A 14,659-nucleotide genomic window follows, 5' to 3' on the forward strand; every position below is an offset into this window, starting at 1 on the left:
TTCCTTTCTTTTCAAGTGTTTGCATGTTTTTGGTCAAGGTGGAGGAGCGTTCCAAAACTATGAGATCACAGAGGGGTCGTCATTGGTGTCAATTCGTTTTGATATTTTTGAGTCTTTTGTATTTTTTGTTTTGTAGTTATATCATAAACTCATTTCTCCCTTTGTAAGAAATTTGAATTGCACCGTCTCATAATTAGATTTTATTTTGTATTGTTGTGTGGCATGTTTATTTTAATTTGATTTAAACTTTACACTATTTTTGTGTTTTATTTTATTTTCTTTTGGTTTTTGTCTATTTTCATTAGGGTCAAATTTTTGAAGCCTAAAAATAGTAGGTCGTGACATGCAGATGCTCCAAGCTTGCCACGTGGTGTTCACGGTTTAGCTACTATAAATTTGATGAAGTGCGTTCATTCTTCGATAAAATAAGATTCTTTTATGATTAACATCATCGCGACACATTCTACAAATAGACTACGCTTTTGAGACGAATTGGATTAGGCAGGCAATCGGTTCGCAGTTTGATTTCTCGGATCGAATTGCTTAGTGGGTCGTGCACGCCTACTACTTTGCCTGGCTAGCTGCACAGTACCACCCTGTGCTTGACATATGATCCATCCGTTGTCCACCGCATTCAATGGCTCGTGCCTTCCGTGTGTCACCTACACATTTGGGACGATGTCAAATTTACAGGTTTTATTTTAGGTTTTTAATTCTTTTTTATTTATTAGAAGATTTTCAAAACTTCCTCCATGTAACTTGAATCAACTTAGTTACTCTTAATTCCTCGTTTACAAACATATCAAACTTTTACAGCTTTAATCCCTCGTCCAAAACTATAAATCTTACTATTTTTGATACAAGCCTCAACCTCATTTTTTTTAATCCAAATTAACTCGGCTCCTTCTTGAATCTTGTGCCGATTTCCTCCAAAAACAAAACACTAAAAAAAAAAAGGAAGGAAAACCTAAACAAAAAATCTAAAACCAATATTTATTGTTTTTTTTTTTTTAATATGAAATTGAGTGACTCAATAGAATAGCTCTTCCAATCTTCCAATATTGTTGAGCAATTCTTATGAAAGAACTAGAGCCAAGCGGTTTGGATTGCATTTATGGTTTCTCTTTCGAATTCTATCCGGCATCTCTAAACCTTCTCTCTTTCCTTTTTCCTCTTTCTTTTTCTTTCTTACCCCATAATGGTTTGACCACTAATAGACCCCTAATTAGGAAAGAGGGGTCAAAATGACCATTTTGCTTTTCCTCAACTTTCACCCAATTTTCTCAAAAATTCTTTACTAGGGATTTTTCTAAGCATCTTTCTCGTCTCCATCGTCTTAAGATTCGGCCTCTAAATCTATCAATAAAATTGCTTAAATGAAAATTCGGGTACTTAATTTATCGCAAGGGCTCGAGTGTTCCAAATTCTCCCCTCCAAACTTTCATCTCTAAAAGTTTCTAACGTCTGATTTTCGATGTGAAACATCCTCTTGTCCATTTTTCTTGCTTAAGTTGCTACGTTGTCTCGGTCGTAACTCTACAAATTCATTCTTGGATGTTTTGGTGGTCTATTAGGTTCTTTGGGGCGTCTCGGTGGTTTAAACTTTCTCTCTTATTCTCAGGATTTTTAGGACTATCTATGATCGTCGCTCACAATCCTAGAGTGCAGTGTTTACTGGAAACGTACTAACTTAGGTCAACTCGCAACCTCTCTAGCTCTAGCGCCTTAGTTATAGCTTGGTTCTCTTATGCATGCAAATTGGGAGATTATCTGATAAGACAATCCTAATCCTCAGCTTAACGATCCAAGTTTTTGTTAAACAAGAATCGTTGAATAAAAAAAAATTAACACCTCCTTACCCAAAATTTGGATCAACTAAGAGATATGACTAAAATTAGATTATCACTTGATATCAAAGATCTTGAAACAAGATTTGGAACCTTGTTCTAAATCGAGTCACTCCAAAGTAGAATTTGATTAAGACTTGATTGAATAGGTAAGATGCAATCTACCACAAGAATTGCTTGAAACATGGAAATGACAATGATGATGCACAAATTTCTAAGGGTAAAAGTCTCAATGTCGTGACCCGATTTTCGAGGCTTCGAAAAACCGAATCGTGACTAAAGAAACGAAAGAGAAAACAAATAAAATTGAAAAGAAAATTAAATAGAAGATAAAAATTCGATAAAATTTGAAGGAAGAGAAGAAAGTTAAGGACACCAAAATTAAATATAAAATCAAGGTCAAATGTTACAAATTGGAAATACAAATATACAAGAAAATACAAAAGACTCCAAATGTGAAAATGGACTGACGCTTCGGAACGACACCCCTTTGTGACAATGCAGTTCTCAAACACCTCCTCGCTTCGACTGGTACCTGAAAGAAAAAAAAAAAAAAAAAAAAAAAAAAAAAAAAAAAAAAAAAAAAAAAAAAAAAGAGAAAAACGGGGTGAGTATAAAAATATACTCAATAAGCAACCTAGTTGTAGGCTCTTTTCGCAACCTTATCTTAGTAGGCATCCACGGTCTTATCTATGGGTTCTAGTGAGTGCAAATCAAGCTACAACTCTGTTTTTTGTATCTTAGGAGGCTTGTCCATCTTATGGAGTGGAATGCTTAGTGTCTTGAGGTGAGGCGTGACCTCACAAGTAAATCTGATGGGATCGTATGGCTGGATCTGAATAAGTAACTCTGTCTGAACATCATCCATGGAGGTTAGCTAACAACCTTCCCACGGGACCATACATCCACTAAAATCGGGGGTTGCGATCCCCTGTGTGTCGGTTAGCTACTAAGTCATTCTACGTAGTTTCACGTTCTCCCGCTCAGGGATGGATTTCTACGACCCAGGAGTCCTGTTCAGAAGACCCCTTAGCTATCACCACTAGGGCGGGGCACCTGTCACACTTCCCTGTCCAGATCTGCCTTGCTCAAGATCTTAGTACCAAAGTTCTGTCTCGACGATACAATATTGGAACAGAGAGGGAAGTGGAGTTTCGTGTGACACTATCCACACTGCTCAACTCTAACGGACTACCTACGATACAATATTGGCAAAGAGAGATCTCGTCAAGGTATATATTAAATATTTCTCTCTTTTTTTAATATCAATTTCATTTTTAGAAAATGACGACACTTTAAATCTTGTGAATTGTTGCAATTATTTAGGTTGTCAATAATCTTATATAAATGATAGTAAAAGAATAAACAAATGAATGGATTAAATTAAAACCAAGAATATAACTATTAACCGGGTAAAAGAAAGATAAAGGAAATACAAAAACAAGGCTAACAAAATCATAGGAAAGAAAAATGAAATACAGAATCACAAAATACTACTAAAAGGGAAATACAGCCAGAGACAGGGAGGCAAGACGGTTAATATAATTATGAAAAGAAAAAAAAAAAAAGAGGGAAACACAATAAAAATGTGAGAGGGTATTAAACCAAGAAAAAATAGAATATCTGGAAAATATTAAAGGGTATTTAATACTATAACAAACATATATAAATATTTTAAGACTTAACTCATGCAAAGACTCATGAAGTATTACACATGGACCAATATAAATTAGAGAAACAATTTTGTAGAAGTTCAAACTTGAAATTGATGTCATGGGCTCACGTAGGTTGACTTGGATTTCAATGGACTTTTATTAAGGATAACATCGGGATATCAGCCTAAGCTAATCAGGTAAGTGGTCTTACTATCGACATAGTTATATTTGATGTTGACACGTGCCCCGTAATTCTGCACGTGTCATATATATTGATATGTGTGAATTGTCTATAGATCGATATGCTTCTTATATGTTATGTATATGTTGTGAATTGTATGATAATAATTACGGTACGATGTGTTTAATGATATGTTTGAGATAGGATACGAGAAGGATGCACAAAACGAAATGTAACGATAGGAGTAAAATACGTTCATGAAATGTTAAGGTTATGTTACATACCAGAGTGCTATGGATAGGAGAGATTAATGAAAGAATACGATTAGGTTATGGGTAAAAAGGGATAGGTTTGTGATAGATTGATAAAACGATAGCATTAGGATACGTGTGATAGATTGATAAAACGATAGCATTAGGATACGTTCATGTGGTGATATGATTAAGGTACATTCACGTAATGATATGACTGTAATAGGTATAAGAACGTTAGGCTATGATAAGTTAGGGAACGATATGACCACGAAGTGTTTATGATATGACATGTTTATGATACGATATATTATGATGTGATATGTTATGTTTAGATTGTTTTGTGTGACCATTGAGGTAATTGTTGTATGAATTGCACGTTATGAAATGACATGTTAAAAGCATGAAGTATTATGTTATGTTTTCTAAATTGTATGTATTCAACATGTTATGAATGACATTATATCACAATAAATAAAATGAAATATAACCCCATTAGAATTATGCATGATATGAGAACTGAAAAATGTTAAAAGATATAATATGAGTGTAAAACGATAGCGGTGTTATATTTAATAATGTCGAAAATGGAAAAATAGTGGGACCTCATGCATTATGTGTGCTCATGCATTGGGGGATACCCCCATTTCATCACAATGGGCAGGGTATGATCACTATGTTTTACACAATGCTGCTGGCAGGGATATGATCATTTTGTTTTACATAATGCTATCGTGGCGGTTACTAGTTCTAACGGGTGTCTGGCCTAAGGAGCACCCAGAGTATGCTCGCTCGATAAGGAGAGTGGCCCAGCAGTGTGCGAATTGACTGGTGAGTCCATACTCGCATGTATGGGCTGTGTGTAGAGTATATGGTACTCATCCAAGTTACTCGTTAGGACAGTACCGTAGGAAAATAGATTGAAATGATAGGTCCCGTTATTGCATTCACATGTTCTTGCATTTAACCCCCAATAATGGGGTAACTTACTGACTATTTTTTTAAATACTCGAGGCATGTGCTACTACATTTTTCAGGTTAAGGCAAGGCATTCCTGTACTGTTGACGACGACATCGCAATTTGAGACCATGACACATGCATAGAGTAGTGGTATTTATTTTCTTAGACTTAGGCTAGAATAGGATGTTTTTAATTTAAATATTTATTTATTTTATTTAACCTTTTGTTGTGTCGTTTAATGGTGTTTTCGAAACACGCAAGTCCATGGCTGTGTTTTAAGACAAAGGTTACGTTTTATGAAATTTAAATGAAGTCTTTTCGCACTCAATGTTCATGATATGTATACAGTAGCGACCTTAAATTAAGTAGAAAATTTCGGGTCGTTACATTATTACAATCTCAATCTAAACAGATACATAATCGTTCATATCTAGATTCCATTTATTTTCTTAATTATTTCATTTCCATGGTTTCCATATTCATATGCTTGGTTCGGCTAGCTAAGTATATCGGTATGGTAGCATGCATGCTTATTCCAAGCGGTTCATACAAGTACTGCTTGTGGGAATCCAAATGGTTACTTACATGGTTGACGCGTGTCTTCCCAAACTCGAGTTTCTTGACGGAGAGGGTTCCAAAAATTCTGAAATTTCCTTGACCGATCCTATTTCACATAATAATAGGGTAGTATCGAAATAGGGATGAAAAACAAGCAAACGGAGGCCGAACGGAAGGAAAAATGATGACTCACGCGCCTACACGCGCATCACACGCGCTCTGGAGGGTCCCTACGTGCGACTTCCATGCGTGGCTTTCCGCACAATCGTGGTGCAGATGGTCGGGTTGGAGCGTCTGTTCGGTTCGTGCGTTTGTGGGTCGCGTGCGGAGCACGCCCCACAAGCCGGAATGCACTGTGTGTCTAACACTGATTCCGCCGTGCTCCTCCATATGCCAGCCGACGCGTGGCGGCGTCCCTTCTCTCTCCTGCGTGTGTTTCAATTTCCAAATCATTAGGTGTTTTTGCGTTTTCAATCCATTTTCTTCGGATTTTTTTATCTTCCAATCCGTAATCCGAATCAACAAGTTTTCTTAAAAAATATCGTAGATCTCATATTCTACTTATTCAATATATTTTTCCTATATTTTTCCGGTAATCACAGGTCTTATTATTCCAGTTCGAATTTTTTGAGAAAAACACAAGTTTCTTACCGAAAATCACGTTTTCTTGAAACTCCGATTCGAATGCAAATCTTGGCCACTTTCACTCTGAAACTTGGAAAGATCACACTGCTGAAGGTAAAAGTCCAAGAATCAACAGAAAAACGCTGCTAACTCACAAAAACTTCGATAAACATCTAGATCTAGACATTCGTGGACTAACCTTAAGTTCTTGGACGTTTTTGAATAAATAAGAAGGTGCGATTCGTGAGAGCACCTTGCCTCGGACTGCTGATGGTTTAGGTTGAGGATTCTCAGATCTCCGGTGTCGATTTTAGATTAGATCTTCTCCTCTGGCCTCAAAACCCTAACCTCTTTACTTTCTTCTGTCTCCCCTCTTCTTTCCCCCATAATGGTTTGACCAGTACACTAATAGACCCCTAATTAGGAAAGAGGGGGTCAAAATGACCATTTTTCTTTTAGCTCAACTTTGACCGAATTTTCTCAAAAATTCTTTACTAGGTATTTTTGTAAGGATTTTTCTCTTTCTCTATTGTCTAAAGATTTGGCCTCTAAGTCTATCAATAAAATCGCTTAAAAGAAAAATCGGGTATTTAATTTATCCCAAGGGCTTGAGTGTTCCAAATTTCCCCCTCCAAAATTTCATCTCTAAAAGTTTCTAACATCTGATTTTCATTGTGGAACATCCTCTTGTCCATTTTTCTTGCTTAAGTTGCTACGTTGTCTGGTCATAACTCTACAAATTCATTCTTGGATGTTTTGGATGTCTATTAGGTTCTTTAGGGCATCTAGGTGGTTTAAACTTTATCTCTTATTCTCAGGATTTTTAGGACTACCTCTTCGAGCTGGTCCACTATCTAAGGTGTATACATCTATACCTATGATAGTCACTCACAATCCTAGGGTGTAGTGTTTACTGGAAACGTACTAACTTAGGTCAACTCGCAACCTCTCTAGCTCTAGCGCCTTAGTTATTATAACTTGGTTCTCTTATGCATGCTTTTACTGGGAGATTATCTGATAAGACAATCCTAATCCTTAGCATAAGGATTCAAGTTTTTGTTAGAACAAGAATCCTTGAATAAAAAAAAAACGTTGAATCAAAAAAATTAATACCTCCTTACACAAATTTGGATCAACTAAGAGATAAAGACTAAAATTAGATTATCACTTACGATCAAAGATCTTGAAGCAAGATTTGGAACCTTATTCTAAATCGAGTCACTTCTTAATAGAACTTGATTAAGGCTAGATTGAATAGATCCGATACAATCTAGCACAAGAATTGCTTGAAACTTAGAAATGACAAAGATGACGCACAAATTTCTAAGGGTAGAAGTCTCAATATCATGACCCGATTTTCGAGGCTTCGAAAAACAGAATCATGACTAAAAAGACGAAAGCGAAAACAAATAAAATTGAAAAGAAAATAAAATAGAAGATAAAAATTTGATAAAATTTAAAACAAGAAAAGGAAGTCAAGGACGCCGAAATTAAATATAAAATCAAGGTCAAATGTTACAAATTGAAAATACAAATATACAAGAAAATACAAAGACTCCAAATGTAAAAACGGACTGAGGCTTCGGAACGACACACCTTTGTGATAATGCAGCTCTCGAACACCTCCTCAATTCGACTGGTACCTGATAAAAAAAAAATAAAAAATAAAAGAGAGAAAATCGGGGTGAGTTAAAAGATATACTCAATAACCAACCTAGTTGTAGGCTCTTTTCGCATCCTTATCTCTGTAGGCATCCACGGTCTTATCTTTGGGTTCTAGTGAGTGCAAATCAAGCTACAACTCTCTTTTCTGTATCTTAGGAGGCTTGTCCATCTTATGCACTGGAATGCTTAGTGTCTTAAGGTGAGGCGCGCCCTCTCAAGTAAATTTGAGGGGATCGTATGGCTGGATCTGAATAAGTAACTCTGTCTGAACATCATCTGTGGAGGTTAACTAACAACCTTCCCACGGGACCATACATCCACTAAAATCGGGGGTTGCGATCTCTTGTGTGTCGGTCAGCTACTAAGTCATCCTACGTGGTTTCACGTTCTCCTGCTTAGGGATGGGTTTCTGGCCCAGGAGTCCTATTTAGAAGACCCCTTAGCTATCACACTTCCTTGTCCGGAGCTGCCTAGCTCAAAGGTCTTAGTACCAGAGTTCTGTCTCGAATGTACAGTATCGGAGTAGAGAGGGGAGTGGAGTTTTTGGTGACACTATTCACACTGCTCAACTCTAGCAAGCTACCTACAGTTACCGTGGTGTCCAACTATAGTCTTTCTAGGGCGGACTGAGGTGGCTTATATATGGATTCATTCATCTCTAAGATTCTCGTACAAGGTCTCACAAATCTATCATGATTTGGAATATTGGGTCTGGGTCCGTGGGCACTCGCCTCGGGGTCCTAAATGCACGGTATTTTTGAGGTATCCCCATTCTAGGATTTTCTCTAGCCTACTTAATCTCAAGCGCCCTAGTCTAGGCTCGTAGTTTCTTCCTATTCAGCAAGAAAGATAACACAAAGCAATCATTCACTGGAGTTAACATGCAACAATTCATGCATTATTAACAAACATACTCAACGGGGAGATAATGTCCATCTTCACCTGGAGCGCAGATTTCACAAGTTTCCCTTCCTCCTCATGCATACATACATTATCACAATCTCAATCTAAACAGATACATAATCGTTCATATCTAGATTCCATTGATTTTCTTGATTATTTTATTTCCATGATTTCCATACTCATATGCTACGTTTGGCTAGCTAAGTTTATCGGTATGGTAGCATGCATGCTTATTCCAAGCGGTTCCTACAAGTACTGCTCGTGGGAATCCAAATGGCTACATACATGGTTGACACGTGCCTTCCCAAGCTCGAGTTTCCTGACAGGGAGGGTTCTAAAAATTTTGAAATTTCCTTGACAGGTCCTATTTCACATAATAATAGGGTAGTATCGTAATCGGGGTGAAAAACAAGCGAACAGAGGCCAAACGGAAAGAAAAATGATAACTCACGCGCCTACATGCGTATCACACGCGCTCTGGAGGGTCCCTACGTGCAACTTCGATGCCCGACTTTCCACACAATTGGTTCGTGCGTTCCCGGGTCATGTGTAGAGTGTCAATTCGGACTCGGGTCGTCCTCAATCCGCGTGCCTGACGTGTGTCGCCTAGCGCGTGGGGCACGCCTCACCAGCCGGAATGCGCCATGTGTTTAACATCGATTCTGTTGCGCTCCTCCGTACGCCGACCGATGCGTGGTGGCGTTCCTTCCCTCTCCTGCGTGTGTTTCAATTTCTAGATCGTTAGGTGTTTTTGCGTTTTCGATCTATTTTCTTCGAATTTTTTTATCTTCCAATTCGTAATCCGAATCAACAAGTTTTCTTCACAAATATCGTAGATCTCATATTCTACTTCTTTAATATATATTTCCTATATTTTTTCGATAATCACAGATCTTATTATTCGAGTTCGAATTTGGTGAAAAATATGAGTTCTTACCAAAAATCACGTTTTCTTGAAACTCCGATTCGAACGCAAATCTTGGCCACTTTCACTCCAAAACTTGAGAAGATCACACTGCTGAAGGTAAAAGTCCAAGAATCAACATAAAAACGCAGCTAACACACGAAAACCTCGATAAACATCTCAATCTAGACATTCGCGGACTAACCTTAAGTTCTTGAACGTTTTTGAAGAAGGAAGGTGCGATTCGTGAGAGCACCTTGCTTCGGACTGCTGATGGTTTAGGTTGAGAATTCTCAGATCTTCGGCGTCGGTTTTAGATCAAATCTTCTCCTCTTGCCTCAAAACACTAACCTCTTTTCTTTCTTCTTTCTCCTCTCTTCTTTCCCCTCTCTTATTTCCCCTCTCTTATTTCCCCTCTCTCTTTCTCATCATGAGCTAACCAATTTGACCCCTCAAGTATTTTCTTCAACATATCTTAAAATTTTAGCTTCTAACACCTTCAACAAAGTTCCATAATTTTGAACTTACAAGAAAAAAAAAATTGAGAAATTAATCCTCGTTGAATGTGTGTTAGACTTTCATGCTGAAGACACCATTGTCACTTTCATGCTGAAGACACCATTGTCATTCATGAGGACTCTGGAAACCAAACTAGCTAGGTCCCCAAGGAATTGTGGGGATTGAAAGTAGAACCGTGTTATGTAATGAATTTTCAAAAGTACAACTCATCATCAAAGATGATGGGGAAAGTTAACCTAGTAATAGTTGAGGCATGGTTGGCAGCTATAAAGATGACCTTCCAATATATTAACTGCCCGAATGAGTACCAAGTGCACTATGCCATGTATAAGCTGAAAGACAAGACACATTTCTGGTAAAAGAGCGTGAAAAAGACGCTTAGTCCTAATGTTGGGCAAATGATGTTAAAAAGTGTTCTTCCTAAGTGCTACATTATAGTGGCAAGATATAAGAACTAGATTGGTTTTCTAGAACTGAAGCATGGAGATGGAGAGGGAACCATCGAAGTATATGACATGGAGGTTTTCTCTAATGATTCTGGACCATTGCGTATTGTTATCTTGATGGATATGGACAAGCATAAGGTTAAGCAAACAAATTGTGCAAGCACCCTCAAAATAGAGGAGGAGGTCAAACAAGATTTCCTAACTATAGGTGCAAGCACAAGGTTGAGTTCTTAGAGAACTTCACGTACTTGAGGGTTAGCTTAAGGAGTACCATGAGAGTTATTACTCTACTAAAGGCAAGGAAGCTGATTATTTACGATGCATGGACATTTTTAGCAAGTGTGACAGATGTTAGTGATATAGAGAACACGGTACCGATGGATAAGAAACTCGAGCATGTATTTCCAATGGAGTTTGCTTATAATAACAACTACCAAGCGATCATCTAGATGATACTCTTTGAGGAGGGTCGTCCTAGGACAGCAGTTTTAAGTATAGGAGTTTGTGGTCATTTTAAATTTGTATCTCTTTCTCTTGTCCCGTCTTTAATAAACTTTGAATAACACTCAACTTGTATATGGTTATCAGTTTTAAATGTAACATTAGTTTGATTTTAAATTACACAAAATTTTATACCCATCAATTTGAAAGCCTTGAAATTTAAGTTGTGAAAACCACTTTGACAATTATTCCGATAAAAGATAGTGTTCGTCATGATCCCTGATTTGAAATCTTCAAAATTGAATTGTGAAAATCATTTTTGGAATTATTCAGATGGTGAGTTGATCGACCTTGAATGTATGGTTGATGAAAATTTTCTTTTTTCAAAATAAAATAACATAGACAAAAATAAATTTGACATTAAAAATAATGTCAATTTCTAACCAACATGATGGGTAATAAGTGTCTAGAATTTATAAACGTAACCCTTCAAATTTTTTAATAGTTTTAGTACTTTATTCTTGACATTCTACATTGATTCTTTTTTATTTACATGACTAAAGTTTACATACCATGATATGAACTCCATGTTGAGGTCTAATAGTTAAATGGGATGTCGGAGCATGCGTATAAGACGAAGAAAGCTCAAAAGAAAAGTGTTGTAAAATCATCGATAGAGCAATTTTGGCCTCAATTATGGCAAAGTTCTGTCCAATGCATATGCGAGGACCCCATCCAAACGGGAAGAACCCAGCTTGATTTTGTGTCGCTTTTGAAACTCCTTCAGCAAATCTATCGGGATTAAACTCATTTGCATCATCACCCCATATCTTTTTATCACGATGGATAAGAACAATTGGAAAACTCAGCATCACTCCCGTTGGTAAACTCAATTTTTCAAGCTTTGTTTCGTTTTGAACGAGACGAGTAAGCAACGCTGCTGGTGGGTATAACCTCAGGACTTCGTTCAATATCATCGTAACCTAAATGTTGAGAATAAGATAAAATTTAACAAATGAAATAAAATGAAAATGAAAATACATAGAAGAGAGTGTTCCTCACAATTTTTAGGCGATTTAAACCATCAAAATCTGGTTTGTTATTTCCAAAGACTTGTAGGACCTCTTCTCTTGCTCGATCTTGCCATTTTGTGTATGAACTCAATAAAACCATAGTCCAAACTAGTAGCATTGCTGTGGTTTCTTGGCCAGCAAGATAAAAGATTTTACATTCTTCTACGATGTCTTCGATACTCATTCCGACATCGTTGTTTCCCTGCTCACGAATTTTTTTCAAATTTGATTGTAAGAGGATGCTTAATAGATCAGTAGGCATAGCTTCACTTGCCATCATAGCCCTTTGCCTTTTGTTGATAACATCCAAGAGCAACGTATTTAATTCTTTGCTTATCTTTTTCATTCTAGTGTTTGACTTCGTTGGTACAAACCTGCACAAACGTTATAATGAGATGTTAAACGAAATTTCATAAATATTGCATGTGTGAGATCAATTGGAGAGAGGAACGAGTGTCAGCAATTGTGAGATCTCAAATTGGTTGGAGAGAGGAACGCAACATTTTTAATAAGTGTGTGGAAACCTCTTTCTAGCAGACGTTTTAAAAACTTTGAGGGGGAAGCCTAAAACGGAAAGCCTAAAAGGGAGAGGCCAAAGAGGACAATATTTGCTAGTGGTTGGCTTGAGTGGTTATAAATGGTATCAGAGTCAGACACCAAGCGGTGTGCCAACGAAGATGCTGGGCCCTGAAGGGGGTGGATTGTGAGATCGAAGGGGGTGGATTGTTAGATTCTACATTGGTTGGAGAGAGGAACGAGTGTCAACGAGGACGCTGGGTCCAGAAAGGGGTAGATTGTGAGAGGAACGAGTGCCAGCGACGACGCTGGGTCTCGAAGGGGGTGGATTGTGAGATCCCACATTGGTTGAAGAGGGGAAAGAAGCATTCTTTGTGAGTGTGAAAACCTCTCCTTAGCAGACACGGTTTAAAAATCTCGAGGAGAAGTTCAAAAGGAAAAGACTAAAAGGAACTCATATTCATGTCTAAATTGAATTGAATTGTGCACGAGTTCACCTCCATCCAGATATGTAAACTGTAGATATAGATTGAACGACTAGATTGGTAAGTTGTTTTAGACGTATAAAGATCATTTTTCCTTCTTCATAGCTGCTTCCAAATGCTGTTCGAGAAATAACATCAGCTGCCAAGTTTTCCAAATGAGGCATCACATCCAACTCATAAAATGCTTCTTCTGAGACCACTTCTTCCCATTTCCTAATCATCTCAGTGCAACTCTCACATATTGCAGGCACCATGTCCTGTATATAGCAATTTAAGCATATATTATGAACAATTAGACTCGCAAAAATATTGTTACTCAAAGTACAATATAGAAGCAACTTCTAAATGTACGTTTAAACGAATCTAACATTATTAGTTGGATAGTCGTGTAACAGCTCAATCTCACCGCTAGCAGATATTGTCCTCTTTAAGCTTTCCCTTTTGGGTTTCCCGTCAAAATTTTTAGAACATGTCTGCTAAGGAGAGGTTTCTATACCCTTATAAAAAAATGTTTCATTTTCCTCCCCAACCTATGTGGGATCTCACAAGCAAATGTGTTTACAAGGGGACAAAAACCTCTCCTTAGGAGACACGTTTTAAAAACTTTGAGGGAAAGCCCGAAAGGAAAAGCCCAAAAAAGACAATATTTACTACTAGTGGTGGATTTGGGCTGTTACAAACAGTATTAGAGCCAGACACCGGGCAGTGTGCCAGCAAGGACGCTGGACCTCGAAAGGAGGTGAATTATGAGATCCCACATCGATTGTCAAGAAGAACGAGTGTCAGCGAGAACGCTAGGTCACATAAGAGGTGGATTGTGAGATTCCACGTTGGTTGGAGAAGGGAATGAAGTATTCTTTATAAGAGTTTGGAAACCTCTCCCTATCAGATACGTTTTAAAATCGTAAGGCTAACAACGATATGTAACGGGCCAAAACGGACAATATCTACTCACGGTGAGCTTGAGCTGTTACAAATCGTATTGAAAGCAACAAGTATAAAAAATTAAACTTATAAATACTAATTATGAGTTTATTTATTCAAGTCAAGTTTTGATATCTAATTACAAGAAGAAAGCATACCTTCAAGTGTTTGAAATGAAAGGCTGGATTCATTATCTTTCTATGCTTAACCCATTTGGGTCCTTCATGAGTAGTAAGTCCATCGAAAAGCAACCTTGCAAGAGGGTTGATAATCGGCTTTTGAATATCATGCATTAAAGAAAGTGCAGCTTTGAGTTGATCAGGGTCCATGATGTGCACTCTTGGATATGGTCCAACCCACATGAACGAATTCTTTCCTGCATTTAATTAAACACTTAGAGAATAATTAAACACCTAAATTTGATAAAAACAAACAAACACGACATACCATATTTGTGGATGGTATGATTTATGGAGGGGATGACACGTGGAGCAATATCATGGGAGAAGTTCATGGGGCTGGATATGGCCTGCTCTCTCATGGTGGCTATGTCCTTCATGTCGCCGGTGAGAAGCCGGTAAGGATTCCCGGCGAAGCCTTGCTTTCTGAGGCACCTCTCAAGCTTCTTGGGCCTCAGCCAAATCCAGTTCAAAAATCTCCATCCCCATACGGCTAAACACACCACAGCCACCGCCCAAATGGAAAC

At 37.7% G+C, this 14,659-nt stretch overlaps 1 protein-coding gene and 2 long non-coding RNA genes across 3 annotated transcripts; all 3 read right to left on the reverse strand.

Moving 5' to 3' along the window:
* Positions 1-5,324: 5,324 nt before the first annotated feature.
* LOC147787089 (uncharacterized) lies at positions 5,325-6,433 on the reverse strand. Its single transcript, XR_015413595.1, has 3 exons — positions 6,277-6,433; positions 6,105-6,182; positions 5,325-5,879 (listed from the first exon to the last, which is right to left on the reverse strand). It is a non-coding gene; the product is annotated as an uncharacterized LOC147787089 (long non-coding RNA).
* Positions 6,434-8,855: 2,422 nt separating this feature from the next.
* On the reverse strand, positions 8,856-9,957 carry LOC147787090 (uncharacterized). Its single transcript, XR_015413906.1, has 3 exons — positions 9,755-9,957; positions 9,583-9,663; positions 8,856-9,360 (listed from the first exon to the last, which is right to left on the reverse strand). It is a non-coding gene; the product is annotated as an uncharacterized LOC147787090 (long non-coding RNA).
* Positions 9,958-11,409: 1,452 nt separating this feature from the next.
* Positions 11,410-14,653, reverse strand: LOC147787091 (cytochrome P450 72A397-like). The gene is made up of 5 exons (XM_087119380.1): positions 14,401-14,653; positions 14,112-14,329; positions 13,042-13,286; positions 12,018-12,402; positions 11,410-11,938 (listed from the first exon to the last, which is right to left on the reverse strand). The coding sequence occupies exons 1-5, from the start codon at positions 14,510-14,512 to the stop codon at positions 11,513-11,515; spliced, it is 1,386 nt and encodes a 461-aa protein (XP_086975506.1). The 5' UTR covers positions 14,513-14,653; the 3' UTR covers positions 11,410-11,512.
* Between the last annotated feature and the right edge of the window lie 6 nt (positions 14,654-14,659).

This window comes from Cucurbita pepo, chromosome 18 (genome assembly GCF_057944985.1).
Source record: "Cucurbita pepo subsp. pepo isolate OVF chromosome 18, ASM5794498v1, whole genome shotgun sequence".
NCBI lineage: Eukaryota > Viridiplantae > Streptophyta > Magnoliopsida > Cucurbitales > Cucurbitaceae > Cucurbita > Cucurbita pepo.